The sequence below is a fragment of the Acinonyx jubatus genome, chromosome C1 (genome assembly GCF_027475565.1).
Source record: "Acinonyx jubatus isolate Ajub_Pintada_27869175 chromosome C1, VMU_Ajub_asm_v1.0, whole genome shotgun sequence".
Taxonomy (NCBI): domain Eukaryota; kingdom Metazoa; phylum Chordata; class Mammalia; order Carnivora; family Felidae; genus Acinonyx; species Acinonyx jubatus.
The window spans coordinates 103,083,708-103,098,294 of NC_069381.1; the positions used below are offsets into that span (position 1 = coordinate 103,083,708).

General features: G+C 42.1%; 1 protein-coding gene across 2 annotated transcripts in view; it reads right to left on the reverse strand.

Annotated features, from left to right (window-relative positions):
• The window catches only part of OTUD7B (OTU deubiquitinase 7B), a 54,153-nt gene that overhangs the window by 20,259 nt on the left and 19,307 nt on the right, over positions 1-14,587 (reverse strand). Inside the window, exons 1-2 of one of the 2 annotated variants that reach the window (XM_053214733.1) lie at positions 4,182-4,283; positions 3,301-3,450 (exon numbers count right to left, since the gene is read on the reverse strand). In XM_053214733.1, coding sequence (XP_053070708.1) covers positions 3,301-3,385 — 85 coding nt within the window. In that variant the 5' untranslated portion in view covers positions 3,386-3,450; positions 4,182-4,283. Of the gene's footprint in view, positions 1-3,300; positions 3,451-4,181; positions 4,284-14,587 lie in introns of those variants that run through there. The other variant, XM_027056297.2, reaches the window with a different exon arrangement.

Genomic DNA, 14,587 nt, shown 5'->3' on the forward strand with positions numbered 1-14,587 from the left:
TTCAATTTCCCTGACTATGAAAATGGAGATGATTCCATGCAGGGCTGTTATGAAGATAAATGAATTAAAAGCCCTGGTACACAGAAAGCTTTATATATGTATTTATTGCTGTTGCTGTGATGTCTTGATATTATAATTCTCCAGTTAAGCTGCATGAATCATTAATGCCTAATGAATTTACTTCTGAACCATTACATTCACTATTTCTTCCAACTCCCTTTGCTCACACTGCGTCAGTCATACTGGCCTCTGTGCCGTTCCTACAAACAGCTAAGACTGCTCCCACCTTTAGACTTTCCACCAACTATCCCCACTGCCTAGAAGGCTCTTTCCTCAATTTTTTCTACATAGACAACTCCTCATCTCCTTCTAGTATTTGTTCAAATGTCACATTCTTAATTAGGCCTGCCTTGACTACCCAAGTAAAAATCATAACCTATCTCACCATTTCCCTTATCATTTTCCATAGCATTTCACACCTTATAACATACTTTCCAATGACTTGGTTATCATGTTTATTATTTATTGACTGTGTTTCCTGCTATAATATAAGGCCAGTTTTGTTTTATTCAAGCACCTAGAACCTGGCACATAGTAGGTATTCAATATATATTTGTTGAAGAATGAGGACTTTTTTCCTGACTCAAACGAACGAATGAAGGTCTACCACACAGTTGGAAATACAGAACACCGTACTGAACACTGACTCTGCATTTCCAACTCTGTGGTAGACTCCTTAAAATCAGATCCTCCTAACAATCAGCTTGTCCAAAACTGAATGTCCATCCTCCTCCTCTTTTTTTTTTAATTTATTTTTTAAGCATTTATTTATTTTTGAGACAGAGCATGAGCAGGGGAGGGGCAGAGAGAGAAGGAGATACAGAATCCTAAGCAAGCTCCAGGCTCTGAGCTGTCAGCCCAGAGCCCGAGGCAGGGCTCGAATTCATCAACCGCGAGATCGTGACCTGAGCCAAAGTGAGATGCTCAACTGACTGAGCCACCAACCGAAGGCGCCCCCCTTCATCATCCTCCTTCCTAAGACTTGCTTGTCTCCTTCTTCTATATTCCCCAAATCTGTAATGGCATCACAAGCCCTCCAGGCCAGAAACTGGCCTCGTCTTCAGCTCCTCACTACTCAAACCCGACTCCTCTTCCCTCATTACCTAGTCAATGTTTGCGCTCATGACACATCTCTCAAAATCTGTTCTTTCTTGCCCATCTCTATTGTCACTGTCCCATGCACGTCTCACGATCATCCCCTGGTCTTTGGGAGGGGCTCAGTTAGTCTCTCTTCTGCTAATATCTCCCCTCTCAAATCTTTTCCTTACACTACAACCAAAGCTAGCTTTTAAAGAAAAAGCAAGAGAGAAAGACAAAGGCAGGGGGAAAAATGAAGATCAGGCCCTTTGATTTCCCTTCGAAATCCTATCTTAAATCCATCCACTTCTCTCTCTACTGCCACCACAGCACCACTATCATCTCCCACCTCAACTGTGGCAACAGACTTAACTGGGTCGACCACTTCTCTGGCCATCTTCCGATCCATTCTATAGCCTTCACCCAAAGCTCAAATCCAATCATGTCACTCCCCTGACTACAACGCTTCACCAGCTTCCCAATGAACACAGAATAAAATGGAAACTTCTTACCACAGTCTACAAAGGCCCCCGTATTCTGCTTCCTGCCTCTCTACTCATTTCCTACCACTCTTGCTCCACTCCTCCTACCTCGTGCCAAACTCTCTTTCACCTTGGGGTCCTTGCGTAAGCTTCTGTATCGACACTCTCTTGTCCATCCCTTTGTCTTGCTACCCTCACGCGCTCTTCCGGGTTCAGCTCAAATGTCACTTTCTCAGAAAGGCCTTTCTGTATCCTACATCTAAATTAGGTTTCTCTCTTATACTTCCATACTACCCCCTCAACTTTTCCTTCATAACACAGAAGTGTGTGTGTGCGCGCGTGTGTGTGTGCACACGCGAGTAAGCGAGAGTGCGGGGGGGGGGGGGGGATTACATCAATATTACTTGTAACATAATTGTGAAGAGCCAGCCTCTGAAACCATATTGTCTGAGTTCAGATCCTCCTTAACTTCTCTGAACCTCAGTTTTTAAAACTGTAAAGTGGGATAATAAAACCTATAATGCAGAGTGACTTTAAGAATAAAATAATCTTATCCCAAGTACCTCACACATATTGAATGCGTACAGCATTCAACACATGTTACAAAAGGAAGAGGAAGCCTTTGAGCTGAATCCTGGAGGATGAGGAGAATTTGGGGAGAACAAAGGAGGAAGAGACACTGCAGACTTCAAAAACAATGTGACCAGGGAAAGGTGACAAGTGGGGCCAGGCTGAAACATAAGAAGGTGGCAGGAGATAAAACTGAAAATGCCAGTCAAGGGCAGAGTCATCCTGAATTAGCATACTGGAGTTTAAACCCAGACCTTCCATCTCCTAATTAACAGGTAGAAGCAAATGTCAAATTGTCACACCTTGCTAAGGCTAACAACCTAACCTGCCCCTTCCTCCACAGGCTTACCCATTTGTATCATTATATACTTCCATCGTCAAAAAACATCTGTTAATTATGACTCTAAGCAAAGGATCCTACTGACATGATTCCAAGCTTTGAGGATCTTAAAGTCTAGAATGTTCACATTTATGGGTATATACAGATATAAGTAAACGAAGGCAGCAAAATGAAAACATTAACTTAATTCACTCTACAAAGAACCATCTATACAAATTAGGGAAGAAAAGAAACAAAACCACGGATGATTCCAAATACAAAAACCCAAAAGTCATTTTTATAAAGAGGAAACCTTACAGATCTAGAATTACGCTCTTAGTGGACTAATATAAAATTTCACTTGCATTACCATAGCACAAATTGACAGTGGAGAAAGCCACCCCCAAAATTCAAGGTAAAAAGGGGATTTTGCATTTTAAAATTATGGTGAGTCATACACAAAGTCATCAGAAGCAACTTAAATTTAAGGCCTGCCATACACAAAGTACCTTTCGGATCACTTTAAACTGTTCCAAGTCATCCTAACAATAGCCTTTTATTCATTTATGTTTTATTTTTTTATGTTTATTTTTGAAAGAGAGAGAGAGAGTGTGTGAGCAGGGGAGGGCAGGCTCCAGGCTCCGAGCTGTCAGCACAGAGACTCAGGGCTCGAACTCACAAACCTCGAGATCATGACCTGAGCCAAAGTTGGACGCTTAACTGACTGAACCACCCAGGCGCCCCCACTATAGTCTTTTACTTTCTTCTCATGCTCCCCTCATGACTCCTTACCTTCCAGGAGATCTCGGGCCAGCCCAGGCTCTGCACCTGTGGAACGGACAAAATCCGACAGGACAGCATCCATGTCCAGGGTCATGTGATCATTAAGTACTTTCAGGCAGCTGAGATAGGGTGGACATAGATCAAAACTCAGCCCTCCACCTGAGGAGGAAATAAACACATAAGGCTCAAATTACACTGAGACAGGATGATCACAGCCCAATTTCCGCAGCTTCCTAACCAAATGGGGAAACTATCCTGCCTCATTCATTTCAGTTGAATTTATTATGAAGAGCAACATTTACTTTCCTGATTCCCCATTAATTTCTTAACTACTAAATTAATCACAAAACTTAATGTCACTCTCAATGCTTTTCTTCTGTCTTTCTAGAGTATTCCATTTCCCTCCATCAGTTTGCTTACCCAAACTAATAGAAGGAAACAGCAGACTACCCACCCTGAAGAACTCCCCACCTTGTTTATTTCCTTCCTGGCATTTGCTATACCCTGAAATTATTTTAATTCATTGCTGTCTAGTCTCCTCCTCTAATATTTAAGTTTCTTAAAAGCTGAGTGCTTGTGTGTCTTGTTCACTAATGTATCCTCATCATGTATCACTTGGCACAGTGCCTGGCATACAGGCCCTCAGTAAATATTTGCTGAATGAATACTATACACTGAATAACTTTAGAGCTGACTAGTGTTCTGAGCCTGGCTGTGGACACGGAAGGAGCAAACTGACAGCTAAAACTACTCAAAATGAAACAATAAGCTATTACACAAAGCAGAGTAGAGATCCCAAAGGTACACAGAGTTCATTTTTGTCCATTGACTTCATGAACCCAGGAAACATGCCTTTCTCCACCCAGGACAAATGAACCAAATAAGTTCACCTGAAAAAGATCTCCTCTTTCAGACTTGACTTTGGCAGAAATTCTGTCCCTGACCTGATAGCCTGGCACCAATCCACATTCCTCTGAAGTTGGCAGTCCCAGCTGCGGAAGCAATAACAAAGTGAAGAACAATCTCTAACCAAATTTGGCCACAGTAGACAGGTTTAGTTCTCTGGAGAAGACGGCTTGTTCCTACAGTAAATGTAACACACCTGTCCTACCACACCCACCAATCTCTTGCTTTTTTGGGGAAGGCCAAAAGTAGAATTCTCAAAGGTAAAACGTGACTCGGGTGACTCTCTTCAGAAACATCTTCTCCTAAACAACCTGAAGTCTAAGGGTGACTCAGATACTTTTTCTTCAAACGCCCCTTACCCCAGGACACAGCTTGTTCAGTGGTATGATCAGATCCTGATTTTCTGCATTCCTTAGAAATATTAAGGCAAATAAACAGCAATGATTTGTGGGTCATAAAGCCAGTAGGTCACTAACTTGGTGACACCGAATTTTTTGAGAGAGGGCAAAATACAAAGTATTCTCTCTTGTACGATTCCAGTAGTACAAGAGATCCATGAGTGCAGGGGCGTGTTTTATTCATATTTGTAGCCCCAACACTTAGCACAGCACCTACAATATTGTAGGCAGTCAGTAAATGCCTGATGAGTAAATGATTAAATGACTCAGTGAACCTCCACACCAGCCACCACCAAACCAATCAATTTTTGGCTTAAGTTAGCAGATAAGAAATTCCAGGGTCCTTCATGCTTCATATAATCCCTCTATTTCTAGATGGTCCTAATCCATCTTCCCAAGTTTCAGAAACTCTCCTTTCTGTTACTACTTCCACCACCCTCGGATCGTATGATTTTGACCTACACCTGTGTATGTTAGCTGGGTGGCTTTGGTCAAATTACTTACAGGGTTTCAGTTGCTTCTTGTATATCCTAGACTTGCATTTGATGACCTCTAAGATCCTTTCCAGGGTTAAAAAAAATGAACTTCAGTTCACTACAGCCTGACATGATCCTGACATTCTCTTTCGGTCTACATATTATCAATGTCTAATTTCCTTCCACTTCAGTATCACAATTGTAAGAAAAGGCTGCGCATAAGGAACTTTTGGCCCAACATACCTCAAATTCAAACTGTTAAGTTATAATTAGTTTCTTACAATTTATACTTAAGAGTTAAATCCCTTCAGAATTCATAAATGAATGGTGGCTTCCCCCTCCCCTGATACAGAGAAGAATTTCTTCTCCAAGACCATTTTAGTCCTTGTCTCAGAGGTCACAGGAGATGGGTGCAGCCCAAATAACTTAAAAGCATGACTAATGCTAAACCAAGAGCAGAGCTGCAAAATGAATTTCAATTTTCTCTCTTAAAAAAAAAATATGCAAAGGAACTTAGGAAAGCCACTCTAATAACTTTCTGAAAGAATGTGGGAGATGTACAATAAACACACAAAGGGCAGTCAGCAATAATAGACAAGAGTTGATTAAGCCACACACGTGTAGGCAATTTCCCACCCAGCCAGACACAGGCTCCTGTGACTAAGAAACCAGTGAAAACCATCAATGCCATTCCATGACATTACAGATCTCATTTGCCAACATAGTAGGTCATTCTTTTCAAAAATTAGTTTTGGAAAGTAATGTAGAGATCCAACGGTTATCTAGAATTACTTGCTAAAAAATTCAAATCACTAAACCAAACTTCTTGGCAGCACATTGTTGTACTTGATGCCTCCAGGTGCGGCCACAGACTCCACCCTAACCCCACCCACCAGGTGAGGACAGTAGCTTTTGTTACATCACCAGCAACACCGGGCTTGCACTTCTCAAATTCCAAATGGGAAATATCCACAACACAGACTAAGACACACAGTCCCGGGCTCTGTCTCAGCACACAGGAACGAAAAAAAGAAAACACTGGCTTCCAAACTTTCACGCAAAGCAGAGGAGGCACTCAAACATCTGTTGATTGAATCATGTATAGACAAATCTCAACTGGGGTCAAAACCCGCCAATCCTCCAAGTGGACAAGACTAGTGATTACGTAATCCAGTGTCTGCCCCCATGCAGGAACCCTTCTATCACATCTCTGACAGAGAAATCAGCCTGCCTCCACATCGATACAAGCTTTGACGGAGAACTCATTCCTTTGCCACATGTCCATCTTATTGTTGGACAACTCTAATTGTGAGAAAACGCTTTTCTAAACTAAATCACCAGCCCACCTCCCTCTGTAACTTTCACATAATGGCCTTTGTTCTCTTCTCTGGAAAATAAAATCTATTCCCAAGAATGATGGCATTTTCATAGAAAAGGATTAGAGAAAGCATTTCTTCACAGAAAAATGGGTTGTTTACAAATAAATATAAGGCTTAAAAAGTCAGGTGGTTTGCCCAAAGTCTCAACCCAGATATTTTGGACACACGCTCTCTCTACTGCACCACACTGCCTCCCAAGGCACTGTGGCATTACTGAACCCCAAATGACCCTGATTCTTACCCACTGAATTCTAAGAAAGGGCTGAGCCTCTCGCTCATATTTATTAAAGACCTAGACTCCTGCCTTATATTGCTCTCACTTTAAATCCTACTGTTTTCCTCAGCAATTTTGACACCCACCTGCACAATCCATCCAACGTTTCTGCCAGAGAGTTTCATAATCTCATCAAATGCAAAGACCTCCATCTCCACTCCAACGCCCCAGTCCTGGACCCTGCCATCTCCTAAAATTACTGCACCTCTGTACTTTCAACTTCCAACACCTTACTTTGGCTACAACCTCATCTTGCTTCCAGCCTTCCCTCTCCACTACTAAACCTGCTCTCTTAATTCAAGATATCCTCACCTCAGACTAAGACATCCAATTCCTTATTCACCTTATTCACTAATTCAACAAAAATCATGGAGTGTCTACTATGTGTTAGGTACGCTATGGTCAGGATTAGAGACACAACAATGAACTAGATAGATACAATCTTTATCCTCACAAAGATTCTAGACTGGAGGGGAAACAAAAAAACCCACAAAATTTCATAGAAGATTATAATAAAGAAATGCCCAGGAAATGGGTATTATCTCTTACAGGGAGTCAGAAAAAGCTTTCCCAAGGAAGTGCTATTACATCTAAGGACCAAAGAATGAGTAGAAATTGGAGACAAGCTGGGAAAGAAAGAATACCCCAAGCAGAGGAAACCTGGCTCAACGTTCTGTGGTAGGAAGAAACACAGAGGTGAGAATGGTACAAAATGAGAATTAGGAGAGGCCTAGTGGACCCTGTTAAAGATTGAGATTTCATCCTAAAAGTAACGAGAAGCCATTGAAGGGTTGGAAGTAGGGACTGGGCATGATCAGATTTGAAATATCAAAAGATCTCCCTGGTTGTAGTGAGAAGAAGAATGTGGAAGGAACACACAGATTTAAGGAAATGGTTGGGAAATTATTGCAAAGACGTGATGGTGAGCTGGACTAGGATGACAGCAGTGGCGATGAAGAAAAATGGATAGATGCTACTTTGTCCCTTCTTGCCTAATTGAATATGAACCCAAAGACCAATCACTTATTTTTCCTGTAAAAGCCTAGTTCTGCTGTCCGTCTAGTTCACTGGCCCCATATGGATGGCTCTCCCATTCAACTTCTCTGCTATCTGAGGTTCCTGAGCAAGACGAGATCACATAACCACACAGGGCAACCCAACTACAAATTAATGGTATCCAGTCTCATTACTTTCAATGAAACACTGCTGTCTCCGCTTGACTTTGGTACAAGTCAACCCATCTTCTCGGCTACTGACCCACACCTCCACCATTCTCCTACCCAATCCTCATCACCTCCCTTACTCCTGACATGTGATCTTGCCTCTGACTTCACAGAAAAAAATTATGAAACAAGGCGAAAGGGATTCCTTCGTGTTTCCTCCCCTGTCCCCACCTGCCGGTTGCTCTTCTCCTCCATCCTGCAAAACTCCTTAAGAGCGACGACATCCACTGATGCCACTTCCTCACCTTAGGTGCAGTGCTCATCCTGCCAAAATGTGCTTCTACTGAAGGAGAGTGAGTGGCACTGACTTACAGTAAGGTCATCACAATCACCCTTACTGCTTATCTGAAGTGTTCTCTCTTTGTAGCACTTGACGCTGGTCACTCTTCCTGCCTCTCTGGCTCTGTGTCTTGGTCACCTTCGCGGACTCCTCTTCCTGTGCCTGCACCAAGGGTGAGTGCACCCAAGGCTCTACCTCTGGCCTTCATCTCATTTTATATCACCTCCACCAGAAACATCATTCATGCCCCTCAGCACTCGATGCTGATGACCTTAAACGTATTCACAGCCCCAAACTCTCCACCTCACCTCCTACATGCCCTTCAAACACAGCACATAAAAACATGATCTCAGGGGCCGCCTGTGTGGCTCAGTCGGTTGAGCGTACGACTTCGGCTCAGGTCATGATCTCACGGTTCCTGAGTTTGAGCCCTGCGTCGGGCTCAGTGCTGACAGCTCAGAGCCCGGAGCCTGCTTTGGATTCTGTGTCTCCCTCTCTGCTCCTCCCCTGCTCATACTCTGTCTCTCTCTCTCTCAAAAATAAAGATTAAAAAAAAAATTTTTTTTAATAAAAAAAAAATCTCATTCTCTCCTCTCTGTCCTTCCCCCTTCCAAAGTACTCCTCTTCCAGTACGCCTATTCTAGCAAATGGTACCATCGCCCCTCCCCCCATCATCCAATCACAAAAGCCTGGGAGCCACCCTGGACTTCTCTCTTTATCCTCACTCACAAATAGTCCATTATGAAGTGCTACTCATTTTCCCTTTAAAATTTCTCCGATCCATCCCACACTTTCCATAAGCTACAACTCTTATTCTCTCTCAGATTTTCATAACCTGCACTCCAGGAAACAGCTTCCTAATTTCTCCCTCCTCCTCTCTCCAGGCATTGCTTGCTTATGGAGGCTGGTCAATCTAAAATGTTAATATGTATTATATCTCACTGCTCTAACTTCTTCAATGACTAAAACTTAAGATTCCTTCACAATCTGGCTCTCCCTGACCCTCCTGCCTTATTCACCTGCCACCATTCCCCTTTCTGTGCTGGTAGTTCCCCAAGTACACCATGTGCTCACATTTCAGTTCCTTTGCCTATGTTGTCCCCTCTGCCTGGAATGACTTATGGCCTAGCAGGTGAATTCTTATCTCTTCTATAAGACTAACTCAGTACTACCTTATTTTCAAAACATTCTCTGGCTTCCCAACTTAAGTTGCCCACTCCCTCCTTGCTGCTGCACCTGGTACTCTACCACTATTATATTATTTATCACACCAGAGTACTTGTATTTATTTACACATTTGTTTCCAACACACACACACACACACACTAGAATGGATGATAATCAGATAATCAGTGTTGTAAACAGGTAAATCTAAAACAGTGGTCATTGTAAAGACATGTGCTTGTTATATGATCTTATTTGCAACAAATTTCTCTTCCTTAAACACTGTTTAACTCAGACTAATATTACATTCGGTCTGCATGGTCTGAGGGCCCAACTACTTAGTAACAGAGAAAAATGACCCAAAATTAAATACCGATTATAGATAACAGAGCTATGTTAAAATGTCTGAGAAACTACTGACCCTACATTTTCTCGTCTGCCACGTTCCCCCAAAGCGTCCATGTTCTCACATTATACCCTCTCCCGGTTCCAGTGATGCACTACAGCTGTGTCTGAGCCCCCTCCAACTCCTCCCAAAACTCACTGGAAAACCACAACACTTAAGGCTGTCAAGAATTTTCAAAGGTCAGAGACTCCTCCATGTCTATGATGTCAGTCCCAAGGAATCCAGACAGGGAGAAAGAGGAGGGACAAAAAGCCTTAGAAATTTCACACAATTCTTGATTAGGTGGGAGGGAAAAAGGAAAGACTCTGTTGCCAGATTGTTTTTAATTAATATGGATCGTTCCAAGTGAAAGAAACAAAATATAACCTTCTTAGAAAAAAGAGAACATGACCAAATTCCATACGAAAGAGACCTGTGTAGACCTATGTTACAACCCAGAGATGGTAAGATGGCTCTAAAAGGAAAAAAAGAAGTGACAGGAAGTAACATGCATTAAATCTTCAGACATTATTTCACTTTAACATCCAAGCAACACGAAGGGGTTTGTTTGTATCATTAACCCTACCTCGTGGATGAAGTTGCCAAAGCTCACAAAGGTTAGGGAATCCACTCAAGATTACACAGGTAAGAAGCGGCAGGACCAGGATTTTCATGAACCCAGCCTATATGACCCCCAAGACCGGACCTGGCACTACAGCACACCCCATCCAGCGCGGAGGACTGAAAAAACACGTGCCATCCACCTGCCCTATTTCAACTCTTTTCAACACCACACTGAGAGAGAGAAATGGTTCTGGATTCAGGCAGATCTAGGTTCAAATCCCAGTCTACTACTAAGGGCTATGTTACCATGGGTAAGTAATACAACCATTTTGTGTCTCCATTTCTTTATGTATAAAACAGAGAAAATATCTGCATTTCAGACCTCTTGGTAGGATTAAATAACCGAAGATACGTTAGGGCAGTGCCTAACACACACAGTAAGTCCTCAAAAAAGGTCAGCTGCCTTCCTTCTGCCTAACTCCCCCCACATACTCTGCCTCACTCCACTGCTACCCAATACAGCCCGTGGTATCTTTCCTCCAAAAGCTCTCACCACTCCTTAACAAACCTTCCGGTCTCCCAGCCATTTCCAAGGCACAGTCAACACACGCACACAGGACCCAGTCTATCATTCCCATTCCAGTGTCTTTCAACTCCTTGAGCCTCAAAGAAAACTCACAAAGGGCCTCCTTTGGTTGTACCTTCTACTAGACGGTCCCTCAAAAATAACGGCAAAAGAAAACTATCTGTACTCTCCCGGACATACAGACACAGCTGAATAGCTCATTTATTCCCAAATTTCCAGGAATAGCAAATTCACACATATTTACTGAAACCCTAATGTCTTTAATCTACCAGTCCTTCCTCCCCACCTTTCCCCCTTACTACTCTATTCATTCCAGATTCAAAGATTTTAGAATATTCTCTTAATTTCATGCATGTTGTCTATTTTGGGGGAACAAAAACAAGTGTATACATCTCCTACTCACCCTGCACAATTCTGGATTGTTTTCTACCACCACTATAGTGTATACCCAAGGAAAATCCACTTTCTCTCCCTAAATCAAACTTAAGAGAAAAAACTCAACCCAAAAAAACTCTATCATATAATTTACCATTCCCAAACAATGTATTGGTTTACCATATGCTATTGTGTGGATACAGCCCAGTAAGGACTCAAGAATTGGTCCTGTGGCTTTATCATATCAGTGGTACATACAGAACAAGAACAAGATTTAACTATTTTTTAAAAAGTTTCTAGATTTTGGGGGCACCTCGGTGGCTCAGTCAGTTAAGTGTCCATGTCTTGATCTCAGCTCAGGTCTTGATCTCAGGGTTGTGAGTTCAAGCCCCACACTGGGCTCTGTGTTGGGCATGAAGCCTACTTAAAAAAAAAAAAGTTTCGGGGCGCCTGGTGGCGCAGTCGGTTAAGCGTCCGACTTCAGCCAGGTCACGATCTCGCGGTCCGTGAGTTCGAGCCCCGCGTCAGGCTCTGGGCTGATGGCTCAGAGCCTGGAGCCTGTTTCCGATTCTGTGTCTCCCTCTCTCTCTGCCCCTCCCCCGTTCATGCTCTGTCTCTCTCTGTCCCCCAAAAAAAATAAATAAACGTTAAAAAAAAAAAAAGTTTCTAGCTTTTTAAATCAGGCCCACAAATAGCAGAAATGAATCTCTAAGAGACAAATTTATTAACAGCCAAATGCTAATACAGAGATCAGGGAGAAGCTCACAGAGAACTCCTTATGAACTCGCATTTCTCTTTTTAGTGCTACTGATAAAAGGCTCTTTGGATTACAGTTATTTGGGAAATTTAATAATTCGGAAGACTTGTACAATGGAAGTGACCTTTAGAAAAATAAGGGCAGAGAGAGTCATAAAATTGGCACAACAGAAACTTGAATAGAAACAGAAATCATGATAATGTTTATTTTCTTAGATCCAGACCAGTATTTCTATTTACCACACACAACAAATTTTTTCTTTTCCCTTTCAGCTAGGGTCAACGATAGTTCAAGGTTTGAGTCTCATTAAATTCAACTTTTAAAAGAATAGTCTGTAAAAAATAAAAGTTATACGTAAGTCCTTAAAGATTCTGATTACTAAACTTTTGACATGAGAGAAAAAATAAATACTACAAATCAACAGAGGCTGGCATCATAATAAAACACATTCTTTCTCTAGGATCAACCCACAAACATTTAGTAGCTGACAATCTTCTCTCCCCTTCTTGATTCCTAATTATTGGTCATTTTGCCATCAATTACAGAACATCTATTCAAGGAGAGAAATAGCAGAAGGAAAAAAAATTTTAATTACTGAGTATCTATAATTAGTTATCCACAGGAAATTTACTCATTTTGTAAACTTCTGATAAATTAACTTCCTTCAGCACACAACTACTAAGTTTTTAAAAGCCCCAAACAATTAAAAAAGAAATTTATCTTTTACAAAATTATATAACTCCATTCAAAGGAAGATACTTTTTATTACTATCATTATGTTTAAAGTTCTCTACCTGTCCTAGCCATACCTAGACCTCATTGAATTCCTGTAGGCCCAATATGTGCAACATTCACTGGCACTTGCTGTTATCAAATACTGCCCTGTAACATTACTTCCTGATACATCTTATCTCTCAATTTGACTATCGGTCAGTCATTCAATCAAAAGTTACCAAGCTGGGTCTGCCATGTACCAGGCACCGCCCTAGGGCTTCTGGAGATACAGGTGAAGCTACAGCCCTACCTTCAGGGCACTCCAGGCTGCTGGAAGAAACCTAAACATGTTATTTGTGCCCAGTGGGGTAGGAAGAGGTATAAGAACAACTGGTTTACCTGGATGGGTTAGGGAAGTTTCTCAAATTGGTATGTGTAAGAGATCATCAGGATGGAAAACAACATACATTCTAGATAGAATTAAGGTCATTGAGGTTGGCACCTTTCTTTTATGCTTTAAAAAATTCTAGGGGCACCTGGGTGGCTCAATCAGTTAAGCTTCCAACTCTGGATGTCGGCTCGGGTCACAATCTTGCTCGGGTCATGATCTTGCGGTCATGGGATAGAGCCCCACAGCGAGCTCCCTGCAGAGCAGAGCCTGCTTGGGATTCTCTCCCTCCCTCTTTCTCTGCCCCTCCCCCATGCATGCTCATGCACTGTCTCTCTCAAAATGATAAACTTTGAAAACAAACATTCTAACCAGGACTAAAAAATTTCTTGGCTCATAGTAGATGACCAACAAATATTTGTAGTTCTAAATTATTCATGCTAGTCCATGTGTATGGATGACTGAGAACTAATCTATATCTAAAACAGGCTTGTGAATTATTTACTGGTTCCAAATGTCATCATTCACCCCACAGACACATATAATCAAGGTCTATATGAACAAACATATGGCTGAATATAGCTTGCTGTGATTTGTTTTTAAAGCACTTTCACAAATACGGCCTCATTTAATACAAATTTTAAAAATTAAATACTCTTTGAGATTTTTAATCCCCTCTTCTCTGATGGAAAATACATACACACAGAGAAGCTTACAAAGCTTAAATGATACCCAGATAGCAAGGAGCTTGGACCTAGGTATTCTGAATTTGAATACAGGGTTCGTATCAGTTCTCCGGGGGATTATGGCAAAATCAAATCAGTCTAGCCATGTAAACTCCACAGACTAAAGAATTCTTTAATATTCTGCTATTAAAAATATTATCCGAGACACCTGGGTGGCTCAGCTGGTTAATCATCCCCTTTTGGCTCAGGTCATGAACTCATGGTTGGTGGGATTGGAGTCCCGTGTCCCTATGCTGACAGCTCAGAGCCTAGAGCCTGGAGCCTGCTTCAGATTCTGTGTCTCCCTCTCTCTCTCTGCCCCTCCCCTGCTTGTGCTCTCTTTCTCTTTCAAAAATAAATAAGCATTAAAAAAAATTTTTTTTTAAATACTACCCACGTTCTTCCACACTACCGGCCACCACCATCCTCCCCACTTCCCCACGAACTCTACCAATACACACATATTTCTATTTCTGGGTTGGAATGAAGAAGCAGAAACTCCAGGGGCACCTGGGTGGCTCAGTCGGTGAAGCACCCGACTTCGGCTCAGGTCATGATCTCACAGTTTGTGAATTCAAGGCCTGTGCATCGGGCTCTGAGCTGACCGCTCAGAGTCTGGAGCCTGCTTTGGATTCCGTGTCTCCCTCTCTCTCTCTGTCCCTCCCCGACCTATGCTCTCTTTCTTTCTCTCTCAAAAGTAAA